The sequence below is a fragment of the Syngnathoides biaculeatus genome, chromosome 5 (genome assembly GCF_019802595.1).
Source record: "Syngnathoides biaculeatus isolate LvHL_M chromosome 5, ASM1980259v1, whole genome shotgun sequence".
Taxonomy (NCBI): domain Eukaryota; kingdom Metazoa; phylum Chordata; class Actinopteri; order Syngnathiformes; family Syngnathidae; genus Syngnathoides; species Syngnathoides biaculeatus.
The window spans coordinates 22,931,294-22,947,367 of record NC_084644.1 but is presented as its reverse complement, the minus strand read 5'-3'; the positions used below and the strand labels follow the sequence as shown (position 1 = coordinate 22,947,367).

General features: G+C 40.6%; 1 protein-coding gene across 4 annotated transcripts in view; it reads left to right on the top strand.

Annotated features, from left to right (window-relative positions):
- The window catches only part of znf407 (zinc finger protein 407), a 232,131-nt gene extending 217,888 nt beyond the window's left edge, over window positions 1–14,243 (top strand). For 3 of the 4 annotated variants that reach the window (XM_061819990.1, XM_061819991.1, XM_061819989.1), the window contains one exon: window positions 12,841–14,206. In XM_061819990.1, coding sequence (XP_061675974.1) covers window positions 12,841–13,643 — 803 coding nt within the window. In that variant the 3' untranslated portion in view covers window positions 13,644–14,206. Of the gene's footprint in view, window positions 1–12,840 lie in introns of all 4 variants that reach the window. The other variant, XM_061819993.1, reaches the window with a different exon arrangement.
- The last annotated feature ends 1,831 nt before the right edge of the window (window positions 14,244–16,074 follow it).

Below are 16,074 nucleotides of genomic sequence, written 5' to 3'. Positions count from 1 at the left end.
GGAAATATGGCACGGTGGATCGAAGGCCAAGCTAAAAGGATCTGTGTGTGAGGAAAAATGTCTTGGCCTTTCGATATTCCTTCTAAAAATTATGGGAACAGTGAGTTTCTTAAATGTTGCAAGAGAGTGAAAACATTTGGGTGGGACATCGAAAGATCTCTATACTGTAATACAAGGGCAACAGATGTTATTTCCAGATATTTCCATATTTATGTGTCATGTCATCTCATTATCCAAGCCAATCATCCTCACATGGGTTGCGGCAAAGCTGGAGCCCATCCCAGCTATCTTCGGGTGAAATGGTCGCCAGTCACTCGCAGGGCAGATATCAACATCATCACTGAGCGGGAATCAATCCTACGCTGCCCGCACCCAAGGCAGACATGTGTACCACTAAACCATCAGTGACTGCTGCATATATATATATTTCCAGATCAGTATACCGTAATGCATCCGGAAGTATAATGCGTACCCCCAAAGTTGACCAAATAAATCAGGAAAACCTTTCTACTAATGAACAATAGGCACCGCCCATTTGCTGCAATCCATATGCTCAAAATATTAGGAATTATATGTATTTCTATTTTGCTAAATTTGTATTTGTATTGTTTTTCAAAAAATAATTTGTACAGCATTCATTAATAATAATCTTTGTGCATGTACTGATGCAGTGGTAATATATATATCTCAGGACAGGCCAGAGGACATGCTTGTCCTGGTCCCTGCAATTGTTAGAACAGAATCCTTCAACCAACTAAAATAAATGCTCAACGATGGCATTTTATTAATACTGTTGATAACACATATTACAATCTTAAATAATTAAACTATTTTACACTAACCCTAATCCTAAGTCAAACATTTTTTTTTTCCATTACATATTTGTGCATAGGGAAGTTTACCCACTACATTACACATCCTTGGCCAAGACTTCAAAACTCACATCTGACTCATTTCCAATCAGAAAAAGATCCATTGTAGCTACCTTTGTGCAGCACTGTCAAACTCATCATTGATGACTTGGTCCAGTTCTGATGCCTCCTGCATTCATGAACAGTCATCCCATCTTGCTCCCACAGCACGTCATCCTCTGTGCCATCCATGGCATTTGTGAGGAAATGTTTTTTGAATCCTAAAAGTCTTGGTTCCCTTTATTCCTCATTATTGTCAGCGCTTTGAGGGGAAGATCCACCGTGCAAAGAGCACAGCCTCTTGCCCCTGTTCAGCTACTATCTTCATAGCGTCAGGTTGCTATCAAAACAAGAGTAGAAACTACGCAGAAATGAGTGTAATGGGCACTTTTAAAAACGTGAGTATTTCAATTTTCTGCGCTATTTTTTTAAATGATCATACGATCATACTACATAATTTCAGCTCACGTTGTTTTGCTTCCGGTTTGGTCGCGTCATCGGCTGGAGTAATGACATTTCTTTTAAAAGAGGCTGCAAGACTAGCCCTTGTAGTTGACAGTTTTTGTCTTCATTTAAGTTGAAACTAACCCACGGGCAGTCATTTCTGATATTTGGTCCAGTAGCAACAAATACGCTACAATAACGATCATAAAATGCAAAGCTTTATTTTGTAGTTTGTGATATATTGATGCCTGCTCTCTGGAGGTTGTTGCTGATGTCAATAAGAGTTGTTTTGGGGCTTGTTTCTGTGCGTTTTCCTCGATCTACCTGTTCAATGGCTAAACCCAGGGGTTTCTTTTTTCTTCAGGATATTCAAAATTGTTGTATTGGCTAAAGCCAATGCTTGTGCAATGGCTCTGATTGATTGTTTTTTGTCTTTCAGTTTCACAGCTCCTTGTTCTGCACCCTTAGAAAACTCAAGTTTTCATTTGTTTTTGCTGAAAAAACTCAAATCTAAAACTGACATGAGGGAATTTTTATTGTTTCAATCATACATATCAATAAAACACACTTGGTTAGCAAAACACACCGATCAATGACACATTCTAATAATTCTGCTCAGATGCGAACTGATTGGTTTGAAAAAGAAAAAGGTGCTATTTTCCAAGTTCTGCATTAGATCCAGATTTGAATCGGTGTAAATAAATGCTGGAACATTGATCACTTGTCTCATTCTCATTCTAACACAAATGTTTTCATGATACAAAAATTATTAAAGGAATTGGTTTCTTGTACAATGTTTGGTTCGGAGCATATACTCTATACTCTAGATCGGTGGTTCTTGAGTGGGATTCATCAAAAAAAAATTTGTTGTGACCAATGTCCGTTAAAATGTTTGTTAAATAAAATAAACTTGTTGTTTGTTTGCTTTTAATTCAAACAAAGTATTAAAAATATTTTTCTTTTCAGCTTCTCCCATCATACAGCTGCCCTAATTCCAGAGTACCGTTAAAATGGCGCTTTTTCGCCTCCGTTTACAGAAATAATGCAAGTGGTGGTGGGTGTTTGCAAAGAAACAGCCAGTATGTCATAATGGTATGTTAAAAGCATATAAAAAAACCAAGCAAAAAGAAACTGATAAATATTTGGTACACAGCTGCGTACTGAGACACTCCAATCTGGTGCACTTTTTATATTTCCAGTGCAAATGTGTGTGCACTTTATTCACGTATTTGGATGGCAATATGGTTGGGATTACTGATGCTGTTGAAATCATTTTGTTACCCTACGAAGACAATTTTATCAACCACTAACATATTTTCATTTCTAGATTCATAAAGTACACTTTATTAAACATTGTTTTTCCAACCGCAGTACAACCTTACACCTCTCTTGGGTTGATTTCTCTGGAGTATTTCTATGAAGTCCAATAGAACCTTTTGACATTTACAACCCGTTCTGTGACACTGGTCAATTGTTTAATTTATTTTTTTCATTTTAACAAGAAATTAAGGAAAATGAAGTAAACTATCATCCAATGCAGGACAACATGAAACCTTTATAAACGGTGCAGACCATTTTATAAGTATTCCACATAACAGTAGCTACATTCAATCGAGTGCAACGACCGACACCACTCTGAAAAATAAAAACTCTTACACTTTTAAAAACTCCTAAAGTGTAACACATTTGAATCACCTTGACAATCCACCTTACATAGCTGACATTTGAAACATTTGTCACATTGTGTCACAAGTGTAAAAACAATTTCAAAGCTATAGTTAGAATGGCAATCGTGGAGTTGCCACTATGTATTCTCAGTTAAAGGATCCAGTTAGTAAGTAAATTTCACAATTTTGAAATGACAAAAGAGATATTTATAGGTCGTTGTTTTCAGTATATTCTACCACCAATAGTGGTAACTTAGTTGAGGCATTCTAGGCTTCTGTGCCTCCAAGCGAAGCATTTTTTGTACAGTTTTGCTTCTTTCGCCTGTTGTAACTGTTTATTCTTTCTCTCACAACTCTACTTTTTCTTTATTTTGAAATGCATTTGCATTCTGAAGTCATTATGTTCCGATTATTCATTTCATTTGCCTTGATGGACTGCGGATCACAGTGAGGGCCAGGCCTTGGCATCAAAAAGAGACTGTTCACACTGTAATTACAAGAATGAGGGACATTTCATTTTGATTAGCGAAAAAGCTTTTATTCTCAAACTCACATCCATAATTAATCATTAAATCATGGGAGAGTGAGTGAGTGGGCTAGATGGGGGGGCGAGTGAAAGGTAGATGGAGGGATAGATGGCAGAGTGGTGGAAGTAGCAATAGAGAGAAAAGGAAAAGACATAATTATCTGCACAAGTTCAACATCCCTAGTAAATCCATTGAGCCGTCTGACATGGCTAATTAAAGGAGCAATCAAAGGTCCACCTCCCGAGATTTTGAGGGAAAAAGAGAAGAAACGAAGGATACAGGCCTGAGAAATAGAAAGAATGCTTATTAAGGAAGAGAAAGTTATCCTTGTTATCATTTCATATGTCAAACGTCTTATTCTTTCCAAGATGAGGTTTTTACATTCAGTCTGGGTTTTTTTTTCTTTCCTTCACTGCTTGTATTTGCCCTATCACACTGATCATTTGTGACCTTCATCTGTAAAGAGCAAATCACAAAGATTTACAGCATCAAGGAAATAACCAGCATGTCAACCCAGAGTATTACATTACTCATATCTGATTCGCTGAAAAGATGCTTCTTCTGATGGGTTTCAAGGCCAATATCAATGGCCAATATCAGTGATATAAGCAGCAGTCTTCATTCGTCCTCTCAAACGCTCTGAAACACTGTTGAGGTTGCTCTTCATTCATCTGCAGCCAAAGAAATACACAATGTTTTTCTCACTACACTGAAACAAACACAAATTCCTTTCATCGTCAAGAACAGATACCATATCACGGATTTTGGAATAACTTAGTACTAGTATTTTGTAAATTCGATATTTTGGGAGTCGCATAATAAATATATTCAAAATGTTTTAAGATGAATCGTCTTTCCAAAACTGGCCATACTGTATACTGTTGTTACAAGTTACATCCTTTCATACTAAATGTAAAAACATCTTCCTATGAACACCCTCAAGGTCATAACTGTATTTTGATTTACCTTTCCAAGCCCTCCTGCCATTCCATGTTCCATTCTCATTTGATGTTTTTAAAAATACCTGAATGAGGATTTTTGATAACTTACTCAAATACTTTGGCCAGGTACGTCACCTGATACAAAATGAACACTTTCTAGGGTGGTTATGTGCCACTCTACAAATCTTTTTCATACCACATTACTCGGTCGATGCAGAAATTGCATCCCAAGTTGTCGTATTCATTTGTAGTTGTTTCCTTTCTTCTACACCGCTGACCTAACCCTGAGGAGATAGTGTTAGAGTTATTGTGGACTAGATTATACTGGGTCAACCACTGTCAGCAGAAAAAGAGCTGAGAGCAGGACACTGACCCCCCCCCCCCCCCTTCCCCCCACTCTTACTGTGTGTTTGTGATTCCAACCCCCTCTGAGTCCTTTGCAACTCAATTGGGAGACTACAATATTTATTTGTCCTTACGTTTTCTTTTTGTTTTTTGTTTTTTTGCCGTAGCCTACACTGCGTAAGTTAGGTTTGGCTTAGCACAGTAGGAGTAGAAAAGTAAACTTGATCTAACTTACATTTTCCCCATATATTGCTTATTCAAGTTAAGGATTATAACATGAGTTCAGTTATGTACGTGTGATTTGGTTGTTTTTCTATGCAGTGTGTGTGCTCTGTGATTGATGGGAGACAAGTCCAGGCTGTACTCCATCTCGTGTTCAATATAAGTTAGGATATGCATTGGGTCACTCATGACCCTGAGCCTGAAAAGCAGTTGAAAATGTGACATAAATAGACAATTTTATTCCTTGCATTTATCGGTGAGGAACTGTCAAAAATGAATCCATGTCATGCAATGTACCATTGACGAAAATACCAAAATTCATATACGTTTGAATAAAACCACACCAATTAGACATTGAAACCACAAAGCACTTTTTAAACATGTTTTATTTGTTGGATCCAGAAAACGTTCAACTTCTGCATTCAGCAAAACAGGTTTAAGCACCTCTTCACAGTTCGGTTAATGATGATCGGCTCAAAGGAACCATAGGAACTTTAAATGATGATGTCACCACAGAGCCACTAAAGAGAAACATTTGATGATTAGGTTTCGTTTGTCTTTACATAAATCCCATCATTCATTCATCTTCCGTTCCTCTCATCCATACGCGGAACTGTTCACCACGCAATCACAGGGCACATAGAGATCACATTTGTATAAATACATGATATGTATGTGTATAACTTTTGGCAGAAGACACCAGCTATAAAGACACTACATTTTAGTGGTTTGTTAACAGCAAACTGCAGTCATGTACACCAGCATAGCATCAACAGAAAGTGAGCTATTCCGTTTTCTGAGTTTGGTCACATGATATTCCACATACAGCAGATTGTATCAAATTCAGAGATCCCACTCTATTGACTTTAACTGTGTGGATGGAGCATGCCACAAGGCCTTCTGTCAGTCTGTGGCCTCATTTTCTTCCATTTCTTCGTCCTTGGGGTGGGTTGAGTGAGTTTCCATCTCTCTGCCCTGTCCACCTGGTGTCAGTCTGCCTGCTGTATAATTAGTTGTTTTGGGGTGGACCGACTGTCCTCCGTCGTGTTGATTCATGGCGTTTGTAAAGGTGACAGTAGGAGTTGTCCCTACCTGACAAAGTACAGCCATCACTAGCTTGACCTCAGCTGACCATCTACATTTTACACACATACAAGCACACACACAACACACACACAACACACAGACAAGATTTGTCTGAGGCCTCATCAGTGTATAGAGATAAGTCAGCTAAGGTCACTAAATACACAGCTTGACCAGACAACCGCAAATGCCTTCTGTTAAAAGGAATAATAAATGCATATGAGGTTGATGTCTTCTCTTTATGCATCTATTGTCACCACACACGTCAAATGAAGTCGTGCATACAGATACAAATTGTATCAAATATTCTACCTTTATAAGGATAATATCCGATTTTGATTCACACCATCACACACATGTACATATATACACACACAGTGAAGAAAATGAGTATTTGAACACCCTGCTGTATTGCAAGTTCTCCCACTTGGAAATGATGGAGGGGTCTGAAATGTTCATCACAGGTGCATGTAAACTGTGAGAGAGATAATCTAAAAAGTCAAATCCAGAAATCACAATGTATGATTTTATTTGTGTGATACAGCTGCAAATAAGTATTTGAGCACCTGAGAAAACCAACGTTAATATTTGGTACAGTATCCTTTGTTTGCAATTACATAGGTGAAACGTTTCCTTTAGTTGTTCACCAGGTTTGCACTCACTGCAGGAAGAATTTTGGCCCACTCCTCCACACATATCTTCTCTCGATCAGACAGGTTTGTGGGCTGTCGCTGAGAAACACAGAGTTTCAGCTCCCTCCAAAGATTTTCTATTAGGTTTAGGTCTGGAGCCTGGCTAGGCCATGCCAGAACCTTGATATGCTTCTTATGGAGCCACTCCTTGGTTTTCTTGGCTGTGTGCTTCAGGTCATTGTCATGTTGAAAGACCCAGCCACGACCCATCTTCAATGCTCTTACTGAGGGAAAGAGGTTGTTCCCCAAATTCTCACAAGACACGGTCGCAGTCATCCTTTCCTTAATACAGTGCAGCTGTCCTGTCCCAAGTGCAGAAAAACACTCCCAAAGCATGATGCTACCACCCCCATGCTTCACAGTAGGGATGGTGTTCTTGGGATGGAACTCATCAGTCGTCTTCCTCCAAACACGGTTAGTGGAATTATGACTAAAAAGTTCCATTATGGTCTCATCTGACCGCATAACTTTCTCCCATGACTCCTCTGTATCATCAAAATGGTAATTGGCAAAATTAAGACGGTCCTTGACATGTGCTGGTTTAAGCGGGGAAACCTTCCATGCCATGCATGATTTCAAACCATGACGTCTTAGTGTATTACCAGCAGTCACGTTGGAAACGGTGGACCTCTTTTCAGCTCATTGACTAAGTCCTGTCGTGTAGTCCTGGGCTGATTCCTCACTTTTCTAAGGACCATTGAGACCCCACGAGGTGATATCTTGTATGGGGCTCCACTCCGATTGAGATTGACCGTCATGTTTAGCTTTATCCATTTTCTAATGATTGCTCCAACAGTGGACGTTTTATCACCAAGCTGCTTGACAAATTCTCCCAAGCCCTTTCCAACCGTGTGGAGTTGTACAATTTTGTCTCTGGTGTCTTTGGACAGCTCTTTGGTCTTGGTCATGTTACAAGTTTGAGGTTTACTGATTGTATGGGGTGGACAGGTGTCTTTATGCAGCTAACGACCTCACACAGGTTGTGAGGGAGGACATGAGGACAGTGGGGGTTAAAGAAGAAGATGCACGAGATAGGCTTAGATGGAAAACTATGACACGCTGTGGCGACCCCTAACAGGACAAGCTGAAAGGAAAAGAAGATATATATATATATATATATATATATATATATATATATATACCGTAGCTAGACAACAACAATAAACATATTGTTAAATTATATCTATATTACAGTGTCTGTCCAATTTCAGCATTAATACCTTTGCAAAGACAATTTATAAATGTCTTGTTTTCTAACAGATGAATGCATGCAGTGATGCAAAATCTATGGAACCATTTATTGCTTACATGTGGTCATCTAGCCTAAACATCTACATGATTTATGAATAAATGTCTTTACAGGAGTGGTTATTTCCATTGCTAAAACTAGTCCAAACATATCTTCCCTCGAATTCAGGCATAAAATCTACAAGAAAATAAAGGAGAAAAAATATGCACTATATTTAACAAAGTAGTTAGTTGGGATTGGCTCCAGCACTCCTGCGACCCTTGCATATGGACGGTGACTAAAATAAGTCAATGTAGTTAACTAAAAGAAATTAATAATAATATTGCCATTATTCTGAAATGAGCTCGACACACCCTGAAGTGACACAGTGTCACCTTTCCGAAAAATCCTGCACCAGTGTCACACATTTACACCCGTGCTTTGTAAAAGTACCCCACAAATTTGTGAGGTGTGTAGCCCTATATATGTCAGGTTCAGGGTTGTCCATCTTGATTTTTTTAGCCACACTGCCTTCATATCTGTAATTGAAGGTAATTGCTTGATAAATGGATTGGGCAGGGTTCGGTTGCTATGCCAGTCTGGGTCTGGCTTTTTATGGTGCTACCATTGACCTTGTAATGGACTGTGAGCATGTTTTGTTGTCCACTCTTGTGTTATGGTTTGATTGTTGACGAGCAGTGTTGTCAATTTAACCTTACTTTGTCTGTGTGTGTGTGTGTGTGTGTGTGTGTGTGTGTGTGTGTGTGTGTGTGTGTGTGGTGTGTGTGTGTGTGTGTGTGTGTGTGTGTGTGTGTGTGTGTGTGGTGTGTGTGTGTGTGTGTGTGTGTGCATGCGTAAACCAGATGTGTGTGTGAGTTCCTGTCTGTGTGGTCATACATGTGCAAGCCCAGGTCTAGGTTCACCTAAATGTTCTTGCGCACAATCGCACCCAGAATCACACCTAAGGGCAATTTGGAGTCTCCAATGAATGCATCTTTTGGGGATATGGGAGGAAACCGGATTACCCAGAGGAAGCCCACACAGGCACCGGGAAAACATGCGAACTCCACACAGATGGATTGACGGGATTTGAACCCCAGTCCTCAGAACTGTGAGGCCAACGCTCTCCAGCTTCACCGCCGTGCCGCACATTTTTGTCATCAAAAAATCAAAATGACGAGCAACTGTTTCTGCCTATGTTTTTCTGTTCTCTTGATTCACTGCTCTCAGCAAGCCTCCATCTCATTTCACATTTCAATCAATGAAGCAGCCTTCTCCCCTTTCTCTCTCATCCTCTCTAGTACTTCCTTTTAAAGGAATCAGTCGCCTACAACACTCACAACACATATTAAACAGGCATCAACCTCTCACCAGGGCCAAATCACGCTGTTCAAATGTTGTTCTTCCACCGGGAGCGCAGGACAGCACAAGAGATGGGATGTGCAACATTAACTTGATTCACGGCCGCGGCGACTGAGTGACACTCCATAAACCTCAGCGGGCAGCCACTGGGACCTGCCAGCAGCACCCCATGGCTCATGTGACACACACTAGCAATGCATAGCCTCACCACCCCTAAGGCACAACATAAGTACGCCTACAACCACACATACAGGGATTTGTTGTACTAATAGAGACATGAACTACAATAATATCCATCTGATGCTGAACATTTTACCAACATATTTAGGCTACATAGATTACTTTGAGATTTATAATCTCAAACAAAGAAAAAAAATTATATATACAGTTTGTATAACACAATGAAGAAAATGTTCACAATTATGAAGACTGGGGTTCAAGTCCTGGGCCCGCGTGTTTGGAGTTTCATGTTCCCGCTGCGCTTGCGTGGGTTTTCTCCGGGCACTCTGGTTTCCTCCCACATCCCAAAAACATGCAACATAAATTGGAGACTCTAATTTGCCCCTAGGTGGGATTGTGAATGCGACTGTTATCTGTCTCCATGTGCCCTGCGATTGGCTGCAAACACCACAAGAGGAGTTTTTATCAAAACCCTCTATTTTGGTTTCATCTGACCAGATGGAATTCTCCCAATCCTCTTTTGGATCATCCAAATGGTCTATAGCGGACTTCAGAGAGGCCTGGCCATGTACTGGCATAACCAGGGGAAAACGTCTGACGCTGCAGATTTGAATCGCTGATGGCGTAGTGTGTTACTGATGGTAGCCTTTGTTACTTTGGGCTGCACTCTCTTCAGATCATTCACTAAATCCCCCCATTTGGTTCTGAGATTTTTCTTTGTTTTGTTCTGTGAGTTAGAAATCTTGCTTGTTTGTTGGTGACCAAAATGTATATACCATACATATATATTATAAATTCTTTAAAAATCAGACAATGTGATTTTCAGGATTCTTTCTCCTCAATTTGTGTCTCATGGGTGAGGTATACATATGATGAAAATTTCAGGCTTCTCTGATAGTTTTGAGTGGGAGAACTTGCACATTGTGTGGCTGACTAAATACTTCCTTGCCCCACTATACATACATTGGCCAGCCTTTGTACTCATAAGAACAAAAACTTTGTACGATATTTTTCAGTGTTCTGGCTCACCACAAAAAAAAAAAACCCTGCAAATATGAACTCTATGTAGTGAGTGTGAAAAGTATGATCCCTCTATGGATGTGCTGGAAAAGAACAAAGTCTGCAGAAAACCATGGAATTATCCATGCCTTCCTCTAAAATGAAAGAATGATGATTCACATGTCACAATCTGTTTTTTTTTTTGTTGACTTGGTTTTGTCTCATGCTTTGTCTGCCTGTGTGAGGTTCATATCCACTTGTTCTGATCAGCCCTGTTTTTTGTCTCAACCAGTCTGCTCCCTCCAGCCACTCCTATCTTTGCTAAGTCTGCCTCATTGCCTCGTCAATTTCTTTGTATTTAGTTTCTTGGGTTTGTTCACTTTGTGCCTGTTCTTTTTGTCAGGGTATGTGGTGGTTTGGAAGGGGGCCTGGTAGTGGGTAGATCGTCTAATCCATTGGGGACAGGATGGTGGGCATCTGGGACACCGGACTCAAGTCACTCGGACTGACACATGGTGATGCACGTACTGTACAGCTGTCATCTGACCCTACGTACCATAAATACTTTAAAGGTCTTAAAATAGTCACTGATCACACTTGCCCTGTGAAAACAACAGAAAACAATGCAACGTGAGGCCGTGCCAGTTGCTAGCGATAAAAAAAAAACACTACAAGCATCATATTATCCATTTATACCGACTGCGGTTTGTAGTTGTCAGCCAGAAATGATAATAATAAAACATTCGTTTTAAAAAAAACAATCCTCCCTCTTTGATTTTCTGTTCACACTTCCAACATCCTAGGATGTCTCTGTTAGCATGAACCTCCTCCAGATACACATCAATATGTGTTCTTCTGACTTACGATGTAAATAGGGCTGTAGTTTCACGTGTTATGTACAATACTAATAATTATTGAAAAAACAATCAAATCATTCAGTCTCTGAAGTATGTAGTGAGTAACAAGTAGATCTCAATGAGCTGAACTAAAGCCTCTGACAGGTTACATTCAGTGTTATAGTTAACAGATTTGTAATAAGAAGAATGTACTTATCCTGCAAAGTATAAAAATGAAATATAATGCAATTCTGTAGAGCACAGCACAGACCTCCACAATAGACATACCATCCTAATTTAAATCACTACCAAAAAGTGCACATTAATATTCAGTACATATTTACCAATGCACTAGATAAGGCTGAATTTTATCATCTAGATGTTTGTATTATTCATGCAGAAAAAAATGACTCACAGTAAGTTTGCAATATTAACAAAAGTTTAAACAATAACACTAACAGCCAACTTAGAGTCATTTTTACGTTGTATTAAGTTTTCATTGACGTCAGATTATCTATCCACTATAAAAAGATTATGGAAAATTAGTTTTTGATTTGTTTGTTCATTTATTTTTATGTCATGGTGCTGCATTTTAGTGATTATGTTCCAGAGCAAAGGCACATTTGTAAAAACAAGTCTGACTTTCTGATCACATTGTCACCTTTGGTGCTGGACATGAAATGTCTGGGAGAGATAAGTATATCAGTGATGGATGATTTTGTCCCTCCATACACTCAAAGATCTTTCCGATGTTGTCCTAGCATTAAATCCTGGACCTCTAAAATGTCAACGTCAAAAGAGCCAAACATAAAAGCATTTTTTGGTTGGTTTTTCCTTTAAAAACTTTGTGCGTTCTTAGTAGACATGAATAGCATCCCATCTTCACAACTACTGCTGTTGCTACTAGTAGTGCTAGTCCATTTATGTTAGCGCAAGGTACTGCTCTAACAATGGCATCTTAACACTATTCCTACCACCTTGGTAATGCCATGGCAACCTGTGAACCAAGAGGGTGCCACATGGCTCAATGAGTAACAGATGTGTCCGGCTCTATTTTTTTTGCAGCCTTTTATCTTGTGTTCTGTCTCATTATCAGGCATTAAGTCACAAAAATATATAAAGTGTGATCTTGCTTTTTGAAGCACAACTGTCCCCTTAACTGTTCAGATTAGGTGTCAAACTCGTCTTTGTTCTGGGCTCCACCATACTTTGGGTTTCTCTCGGAGGGCTGTTATGATTATAAACCCTATAAATGTATTATCACCTCTTATTATTCCATACGCACAAAAATATAGATGGATAACTATGTATCAGAAATCAGAAGGCACTAAAATAGATCCTGATCCTGGCATCAAAATGAGTAAATAAAGGTGTGCTAATATACTCTTCCTCTTTCTCCTCAGGTATTGTGTCCAAGTCTTTTGAGTGCCGTCTCAAAGGCCATGGGGCTTCTTTTGTAGAGACAGAAGTTGTGGATTCCTCTGTGGACAGGAAGCTCAGCAATGAAGGAGATATCCAGCAGGTCATCATCATCCAGGGCTACAGTGATGAAGAGGTGTCCGTCGACCAGACCCTGGAAGAGTCTGCCGCTGCCACCCTGCAGACCCTGGCCATGGCGGGCCAGATGGCAGAGGTCCTCCACATCACAGAAGACGGACAGGTTATCGCCTCAGGTAGGGAGGTGGCGTCTGCAGGGACCCAGCTCGCCAGAGGGAACACCCGCTATGTGGTGCTGTCAACAGGGGAGGCTGCCGAGGAGCTCGAGGCCGCAGCTCAAGGCGCCTCCGAAGCCGCCGAAAGAAGTCAGATCATGTCAGAGTCGTCCACAGCTCTGGATGCACTCCTCAGTGCTGTGAGCAAGATGGACCATCAGGAGAAAATCCTCGGTGAGGCATCTTCCGCCGACGAAGTTGCGCCCCCAGAGATGCCCGAGACCGTGCAGAGTGAAGCCCGGCCGGTGGTCAAACAGGAGGATGAGGTGCAGGTCATTAACCAGGCAGGTCAGGAGGAAATGCAAAACCTGCTGCAGCTGGCAGCCTCTCGGATGATAAAGGAAGGTCTCACCCAGGTCATCGTCAATGACGAGGGCACCCACTACATCGTTACCGAGCTGGACAACTGCACCCTGCAGGTAGAGGGAGGCGTGTATGAAGTGGCCACAGCCGGAGAGCAGGAGGCTGAGGGCCATCCCGATGACGCGCCATAATTAGACGGGTGCCGTTTAACTTGGCCACGAATTGAGTTTTCATTGTCACCCTTCACCCGAACTCAAGTGAGAAGAAGGAAGAGGATTTCATTTAAAAAGAAATAGATGAAAGTGTTTTAGCACCACCCAGATAAAGCTAAATGAAAGCCATGCCACCTTCCTGGGAGATTGTTTTACTTTTAGAATCACAAACTGTAAATGCTCGTCAATAAGATGTCTCTATGTAATCTGCTTTGAAGTTTTGGAGTGCTTCTATTGTTTTTTCCCCCCTCCATTATGGCTTTGTTTAACATTACTTGAAGCTCTCCAATTTTTTTCTTCTATCCTTTGTAGTCATTAGCCTATGATTAGCTAGCTGCAAAACACTGTTTTGCATAGTTTGAAAGCACATCTTGTAGTTAGTTGCTTTGTGCATCACTGAGACTGTGTTATGGCTACATTATGCAGACGCTTTGAAGGCCATTTGCTTCTTTGTGAGTTCTGTGTATTCTAAATTCATTTTCATTTCTAACAATAAAGATTGAAGCCAATTATACCAAGTGCATCCATAGGTTTTCATTGTTGTCCTGACACTTTATTGTCGTGTTTGCCATGATTGTCATGTCATTTCAGCTCCAATACGGCAATTACATTGCCACCACTGTGCTGTCCAGTGAGAAACCTCCATGCACATACATGCATTAAGTGATAGCTCCCATCATGCTTTCTGATCACCAACACAGTCATTATCATCACCATTATCATTATCACTACAATGATCACCATCACCGTAATCGCCGTCCTCTCTTCCTTTCCCCCATCAGGCCAATTCCCTTCATTGCGTGTAACACACTGCCCCCCCCCCCCCCGCTTACCCCCCTGCAGTATTTGGCACTGGAGGGAGAATCAATATTCATTTACGCCGCTACACAGGCCTGTAGTTTCTGATGGAGTGAGTGGGAGAGCAGTATGACGGCTATGAGCACAATGGCCAACCGCTAAAAGTAGAGGGAGAAAGCACTCACACTACGAGGGCATCAAAAGATCATCCCTTGAACACAAATACACACACACACACATGCACACTTACTAAGCGAGAAGGTGGGCTGAGAGAGAAAGTGGTGGACGAGTGGGCAGGAGAAATGAGAGGATTGCAGATGGATGTTGAGAGAGGTGAGGCCACAGAAGTGGAAGAGCAGTAAAGCCCACAAAAACAGCCAGAAATTTCACAAAACAGCAGTCTGCTTTTTCAACCTGTCTTGGTCTCCTCTTCTCACATTCATACAACATTTATAAAGTCGCACTTTTCATCCTTTTTTTTTAATGTCTCCATTTTCAGCAGAGGCCTGAGCGTTTAACAAATGTCATGCACATCTCATCTCAGACACACACACACACACAACTATATATCAGCTGACTCAAAAGTAAAGGTTAGGTAATATTCTGTAATAAGTGTTTAATATGCATATTTTTGGGAAAGCAAGAGGAAACCACCCGGTATTCAATTCCAAGACCTCAGGACTGATGCGCTCATCCTTTGTTCACCGTGGTAGTGAGATTCATAAAGTTTATAAAACATGACTTAGTGTCGGTTATGCTGAGATAAATGGGGAAAAAAGCGAACTAATTACATTTATGAAGGGCAACGTTTGTGTTTAGGGCTCACTAATGATACAATAGTGTCAAACATGGGAAAAAAACTTTTTTTATTCTCAGTGACAAGTTTAGCCATTTATATTCGTCATAGGTTTTTTCAATGGTTAAGTGTGGATTATTATTATAAAAATACTGCATTGTAATCAATAATGACAGGTTTAAAAAAAAGGTTTCAATGAAATTCATTCATTTTCAACCAGGATGATAAATAATTTAAATGAAGTACGTCTGACAGTGTCTGAGCAACATAATCTTTTGCAAGGGCAGAATTTCTGATCCAGCTCTTTCGTTCATTACATTGTGCAAGAGTACCTTATATTGCAACTTCTGAATGTACTTTGAAAGCATGCAAGCATTTTTTGACATCGACTTCAGTTAAGTCAGTCTGAAGCATTTTACTGGGCGTCAATCAAAGTGAGATTGAGTAAAACAGGGTCCGTGTCGTCCAGCAGCATCCCCGACAAACTCTTGAGGATTCTGTTCTAAATACGGACGCCTGTCAATTCATATGCGCAGTTATTATTCTCCATGTCGGACCGAGTGATCGTGCGCTGTATTGTATGCATTTCTGACCCTCCCTGTCTGTGCGCGTCTCCCTAATCAGCGCAGGATGTCTCGTTATTAACTGCAGCAGACCACTTGTGTGACATGAAGGAGGGAGAAATTAGCAGCTGTCACCCAGTGATGAGTTAATTTCCTGACAGGCTTTCTGCAGCAAATGACCAGACGGCTGATGGAAACCTGCCGCTGAAGTTTAATTGGAGAGCAGGAAAGGCCAGTGGGGGGGGACGGAGAC